The sequence below is a fragment of the Gossypium arboreum genome, chromosome 8, assembly GCF_025698485.1.
Source record: "Gossypium arboreum isolate Shixiya-1 chromosome 8, ASM2569848v2, whole genome shotgun sequence".
Classification (NCBI taxonomy): Eukaryota; Viridiplantae; Streptophyta; class Magnoliopsida; order Malvales; family Malvaceae; genus Gossypium; species Gossypium arboreum.
This window is the reverse complement of record NC_069077.1, coordinates 77,619,731-77,626,879: the sequence shown is the minus strand read 5'-3', so window position 1 is coordinate 77,626,879 and position 7,149 is coordinate 77,619,731. Positions and strand designations below refer to the sequence as shown.

Genomic DNA, 7,149 nt, shown 5'->3' with positions numbered 1-7,149 from the left:
GTTAGTGGCATCATCAGTCTTGTGACAAGGTATAAAGTGAGCCTTTTTTGAAAAACGATCTACAACCACAAATATTGAGTCTTTTCCATGTTTGGTTCTAGGGAAACCTAGAACGAAATCCATAAAAATGTCTACTCACGGTGCATCCGGGATGGGCAATGGTGTATACAAACCATGCGGCTTGATCCGCAACTTTGCTTTCTTACAAGCAATACATCGGTCGTACTTCTTCATCACATCGCTTTTCATTCTTGGCCAATAAAAATGTTCTTACAATATGGCCAATATTTTAGCAACTCCAAAGGGGCCCATGAGTCCACCACCATGAGCTTCGTTAACTAGCAAGTCTCTTACGGAACCACTAGGAATACAAAGTTTACCTTCACGAAACAAGTAACCTTCGTGCTGATAATACTTTTCATATGTTCCTTGCATACAACACTTATATGCTTCACCAAAATCAACGTCAGTTTGATAAAGATCTTTCAAAAATTCAAAACCTAGCAGTTTAGAATCCAATTGATTGACAAGTGCATACCTTCGTGATAGTGCATCGGCAACAATGTTTTCTTTACCTTTCTTATATTTTATCACGTAAGGGAATGACTCCAAATACTCCACCCACTTGGCATGACACTTGTTAAGCTTCGTTTGTCCTCGAAGATTCTTTATGGCCTCATGATCCGTATGAATGACAAATTCCTTCAGCCAAAGATAATGTTGCCAAGTTTCTAAGGCCCAGATCAAGGCATACATTTCTTTATCATATGTCGGGTAATTCAATGTGGCACCGTTGAGTTTTTCGCTAAAGTATGCTATAGGTCGTCCATCTTGCATCAGAACAGCTCCAATGCCAATTCTTGAGGCATCACACTCAACCTCGAATGTCTTGTTAAAATCAGGTAAAGGCAATAACAGAACATTAGTTAGACATTTTTTGAGCTTATGATCAGACTAATTAAAGGGAGAGTTTTTCTTGATAATACCTGTCAAGGGGGCGACTAATGTACTAAAGTTAGGTGCAAACCTTCGGTAAAAGCTTGCCAACTCGTGAAAACTCCATACTTGGCTGATGTTCGTTGGGCGCGGCCATTCATTGATCACTTTGATCTTCTCTTGGTCAACTTACAAGCCATGGGCACTCACCATAAAACCAAAGAACATAACCTCATTAGTGCAAAAAGAACATTTTTTTAAGTTAGCGTAAAATACCTCTTTTCGCAAAACTTCTAACACTGTACGCAGGTGCTGAACGTGATCCTCCAATGCCTTGCTGTAGATCAAAATATCATCAAAATATACAATGCCTAATTTTCCAATAAAAGCACGTAAAACATGATTCATTAAACGCATAAAAGTGCTAGGTGCATTTGTAAGACCGAATGGCATTACCAACCATTCATACAAACCGTACTTAGTTTTGAATGCGGTTTTCCATTCATCTCCCTCCCACATATGGATTTGGTGATAGCCACTCTTTAATTCTATTTTTGAAAAGAGTTGGGCTCCGCTAAGTTCGTCAAGCATGTCATCAAGGCAAGGAATGGGATGTCTATATTTGATGGTGATCTTTTTGATGCCCCGACAGTCAACGCACATTCGTCACGAGCCATCCTTTTTAGGCATAAGCAACGCAGGAACCGTACAAGGACTTCAGCTTTCATGGATGTAGCCCTTTTCCATTAACTCAGTTACTTGCCTTTGCAACTCATTCGTTTCCTCGAGATTACTCCTATAAGTTGGTCTATTCGGAATAGATGCTCCCGGCACGAAGTCAATTTGGTGTTCAATGCCTCTAATGGGAGGCAATCCACTTGGTACTTCTTCCAGAAAGATATCATCAAATTCCTGTAATAAAGATACGATAGAAGAAGGCAAAGAATTTTCAATTTCGTTAGTGTTCAAAAGACATTCTTTGTACATAAGTACAAGAATGGGTTGCCTTGTCAAAAACAACTTTCGAATCTCTCGCTTCTTTGCAAAAACACTCATTTTTTTATCTTCACTCTCATTTTCTCTTTCTTTTATCACTCGTATTTTTTAATCACTTTTCTTCTTTTTTCCACTTTTTTTTCTTTTTCCTTTTCATTCTCTTTCTCTCACTCTTTTTCTTTTGTCTTTTCTATTGATTGTTTCATCTTGAGCTGGTCTTCATAAACTTGCTTCGGTGTAAGATGAGCTAGAGTGATGTTTCTTTCAAGATGCTTGGACGAATATCGATTCGTGTAGCCGTCATGGATAACTTGACGATCAAATTGCCAAGGACGACCCAATAGAAGGTGTCTCGTATGCATTGTCACAACATCACAAATCACTCTATCTTGGTACTTACCTATCGAAAATGCCACATTTGCTTGCTTGGTTTCCTTAAGTTCACCGCCGTCGTTTAGCCACTGCAACTTTTAAGGATTTGGATGCTTCGTCGTGACTATACCAAGTTTTTCAACAAGCATAGTGCTCGCGACGTTGGTGCAACTTCGTCCGTTGACTATCAAACTGCACAGTTTGCCTTGAATAAGGCAGCGAGTGTGAAAAATGCTTTCTCATTGTTGGTCGTCTTCGACTCCTTGGATGTTTGGAATTTGTTTTACAACGAGGATCTCTCCTTCAATGGGCATCTCAACTTCGTCTTCTTCGTCAGTGGGGTTTTCGGATTCTTCCTCCTTTTCATTTTCGGGCTCAATTTCACTGTTTGGCCAAATCACCATTGTCCGACGATTAAGACATTGACTAGCAATGTGGCCTCTGCCTTGACACTTAAAACACTTAATATCACGAGAACAATTAGAAACAAGTTCATTCTTATTCTTACTTGTCTTGCCGCTTGGTTGATTGGATTTAGTGGCTATGACAGGTTCTTTGGGACGAATAGGAGCTTTGCTCGGCCCTTGACTCCACTTGCTAGAAAACGAGGATGGGTAAGCTCGATTGACTCCTTTCTTCTTCAATTGCTTCTCGACCTTTATAGCCATATGGACCATGTCCATAACTTTGACATAGTGCTGAAGTTCCACTATATTGGCAATCTCTCGATTCAAGCCCGCTAAAAATCTCACCATCGTAGCTTTACGATCTTCTTTCACATCGGCTCATATCATTGCAACCACTATTTATTTGTAATAATATTCGATGCTTCGGTTGCCTTGAGTTAGATTTTGTAGCCGCTCGGTGGTAATATGAAGGGATGAAACGTTCCCGCATGACAACCTTCATTTTAGCCCAAGTTGAAATAGGCCTTTCTCCGTTCCTCCTACGGCTTGTTAAGAGTTGATGCCACCACACGATTGCATAATCAGAAAACTCTATTATGGCGAGCTTCACCTTTTTTCTCTCCGAGTAATTGTGACACTTGAAGACGAGCTCTATTTTCTTCTCCCACTCCAAATACGCTTCAGGGTCGTTCTTGCCTTGGAATGACGAAATTGTCATTTTGATATTCTTGAGATTGTCGTTGGGACGATCTTTTTCCCTATGGCCCCGGTTTCATTGACCCCTTTTCCGATTACCTCGAACAGGAGAATAATATCTTTCTTCTTCACTTGACTCATCAGGATCTTCTTGGCGTTGTATGGGATACCCTTGCCCTCGCCTTGCATATTCGGGGGTTCCTTCACGTTGTCCCCATGCTTCGACCCGATATAGCCTATCTTCTATGGGCTCGAGTGTGCGGTCGAATAGTTGCTCCATTTCTCACATGAGGGCTTGTAAAGTTAAATCGGGGACTCCTCCGCCAACGACATTGCGAACAGGTCGCAATCCTTCTCTGGCCATTGGATTTCTTTTAGGACTTCTCGACATATAAGTTTGAAGCACACATCAAATCTCACAATTTTACTCATAAGGAAAAACACACAATTTTGGCTTTTAAACTCTCATATAGTCTCACCACTCTCGTGCCTTTTTCCTCTCAAGTTCGCCTTTCAAGGTTCTCTACAGACTACTTAGACAAATCAACGTCCGTTTATGAGTCAGCTTGCAAAAATAATGTAACGCTCCGCACCCGAGACTGTTGCCGGAGTCGAACACGAGGTGTTAACGAACTTAATTCATTTATTTACACAGTTCATTTTAAAATTTCCAGACAAGCTGGCTAACTGCGTCACTGTCACCTTAAAAATCATATCTCGAGTTCCAAAACTCAAAAACTAATTCCGTAAATTTTTCCTGAAACTAGACTCATATATCCATCTACATATTTTTTTCTAGAATTTTTGGTCAGGCCAATTAGTACAGTTTATTAGTTAAAATCTCCCCTGTTTCAGGGTTCGACTACTCTGACCTTCATGCATTACGACTTAGATATCTCCCTGTACAGGGCTTCAATACATATGTCGTTTGTTTCTAATGAAACTAGACTAAAAATGGAATCTGTACATATAAAGCATGACTTCTAATTATTTCTGGTTAATTTATGGTAAATTTCCAAAATCAGAACAGGGGATCCAGTAACCGTTCTGGCCCTGTTTCACGAAAACTTAAACATCTCATAAAATACAGCTCATATGGTCATTTCGCTTCTTCCATATGAAAATAGACTCATCAAGGTTCGATTAAATAATTTATTCATTATTTAATTACATTCCTAATATTTTTAGTGAATTTTCAAACTCACATCACTGCTACTGTCAGCATCTATTTTAAGGTAAATTTCACCTATTTCATAGTTTCCATGATTCAACTAGCCATTTGACATACATAGCACCAAATATGATCGTGATTAACCATTCCAATGGCTAATCATTGCCAAGAATTTCCACACCTCTCAATAACCATATATATACAAAATGATTTTAATACTATGCTCAAAATATTTAAGCCATTTTCGCATGGCTATCCGAATATATACACATTACCAAAGGTACTTGATTAACAACAAAGGTTAGTCCTATACATGCCATTATCAACGTTTAACTAAAAGAGTACCAAAAGGGCTTAGATAGTGTGGGCGACTTGACTTCGACAATCCCGAGTCCGATAGTGACGAACAAAAATCTATAAAGCAGAGAATTAAAGAAAGCAGAATAAGCATTTAATGCTTAGTAAGTTTTGAGTAACGAAATTATTTACGACTAAAGTATAGCGTTCATATGACTAAATGAATAATTTCATATATGCACATTCTCAAAATCATAATTTCTTCACGCTTCAACCAATATATTCATACAGGATATCAAACCTAACTAGAGGCGGAAGCTCGTTAATCAATTGAGCGAGTACTATTTGAAAGGAATCAACCTTTCCGATGCATATCTGAAACATACCTTATCGTTTGTATTTTATGAGCGTATTAATTGAAATTATTACAGCAAGATCACTCGCTTCAAACCCAAGTATCTTGAGATTTAGCGGATATAACTTCGCACAAATGCCTTTGGATCTTAGCCGGATATAGTCACTAGCATGAATGCCTTGGGACTTAGCCGAATATAGTCACTAGCACAAATGCCTTGGGACTTTGCGGGTATAGCAACTACTACGCACAAATGCCTTGGGACTTAGCCCGGATATAGTAACTTGCACAAATGCCTTGGGACTTAGCCGGATATCATCCGAATAATCAAGCACATATACCAATAAATCATGACACATCCATATTTCATTATCATAACTAGAATTCAAACACAAGACGCTTATCAACCATTACCATTTTGGCTCAATAGCCACATACAAAGAGCATGATTTTGATTTGCTTTATAACATGATCTCTATACACATTCGCTACCCGTCATAGGTATAAACTAATCACCTCAATATACAATTCAAGTAGAATCATTATATCACCGTTTATTTGTTATGCTTATATGTCATGACTTAATCAAATCATAAACTAAGTTTCATTACTCGAAAACTTACCTCGGATGTTGTCAAACGACTTCAACGGCTATTCGATCACTTTTTCCTTTCCCATATCCAACTTTGATCCTCTAAGCTCTTGAGCTAAATCAAACAATTTACTTCCCAATCAAACACAATCACACGGCATCCATATACATTTTAGAACCATTCTTAACATATTTACTACTCATTTACAAACAAAATACTCATATCACATTTATAAAACTACAAGCCGAATATACCTATGTGTGACCATCCCAATTTAATCGATTTCTTGTTTTATGCACTACCACATATTCACACACATATATATATATATATATTATGCCATTTACTCATAAACCCCATTATGCGAATATTCATTAACCAATAGTCACACACACTACTTATGTACAAAATTTATCCACCCTAGCCTATAGTTCATTCGGCCATTCATCACTCAACCAAACAAAATTTCATAGCAAACTCCTATGACCAAGCACACACATATACTTACATCCCAATACTCATAACATTCAAAATCACATTTTAAGTAAATTATCTTAAACAATGCCAAATCTTTAAGTGATTAAACATCAAATTTTTACTCAATTCCCAAACATATAAACAACATTTATGTGACAGCCCAAAATTGACCCTAGTCGGAATGTGGTTTCGGGACCACAAAACCGAGGCATAAAAATAATTTAATGTTCATTTTGATGCTTATGATATGTGTTAATTCGTGTGTGACATTTTTGATGTTTGATTTAGAGTTATAAATGTGAATTTCACTAGAAAGGACCTAGTAGAAAACTTTGAAAGTATGATGGGGAAATGTGTGATGACTAATTAAAGCATGCATGCAAAACAATGGCCTTGCATGTCAAATATCCCTCTTTTATAAGAGGTGGCTGGCCATGACAAGGAGGATGGGCAAAACATGTCATAGACATGTTTTGTTGGTGCATTAGGGAGAAACATTAAACTAAGGGGTATGGGTAATAAAAAATGAAAAAAAATTGTGTGTGAAGGCTTCTCCCTCCCCATTGCCATGTATTGAAGAAAAGAAAAGAAAAAATTGTTCATCCATTTCATTCTCTCTTGACCGAAAATACTAAAGAGGAAGGAAGGAATTTTTGCTTCATGTTTGGTTTGGAAGGGATTAGGAAGAGATTTGGCTATACTTGCATCAAGATTAAGGTATGTTTGAGGTTGTGCCATGAGATTCATGCATGTTTTTAGTTGCTAGCTTGATGTTCTTATTAGCCCATGGTTCAAATCTTTGCTATGTCATGGGAATGATATTCGCCAAAGTGGATGTGGTGTTAATGC

General features: G+C 37.9%; 1 protein-coding gene across 1 annotated transcript; it reads right to left on the bottom strand.

Annotated features, from left to right (window-relative positions):
• Positions 1-3,066: 3,066 nt before the first annotated feature.
• Positions 3,067-3,687, bottom strand: LOC108464802 (uncharacterized). Its single transcript, XM_017765073.1, has 2 exons — positions 3,507-3,687; positions 3,067-3,407 (listed from the first exon to the last, which is right to left on the bottom strand). The coding sequence occupies exons 1-2, from the start codon at positions 3,685-3,687 to the stop codon at positions 3,067-3,069; spliced, it is 522 nt and encodes a 173-aa protein (XP_017620562.1).
• Positions 3,688-7,149: the final 3,462 nt, after the last annotated feature.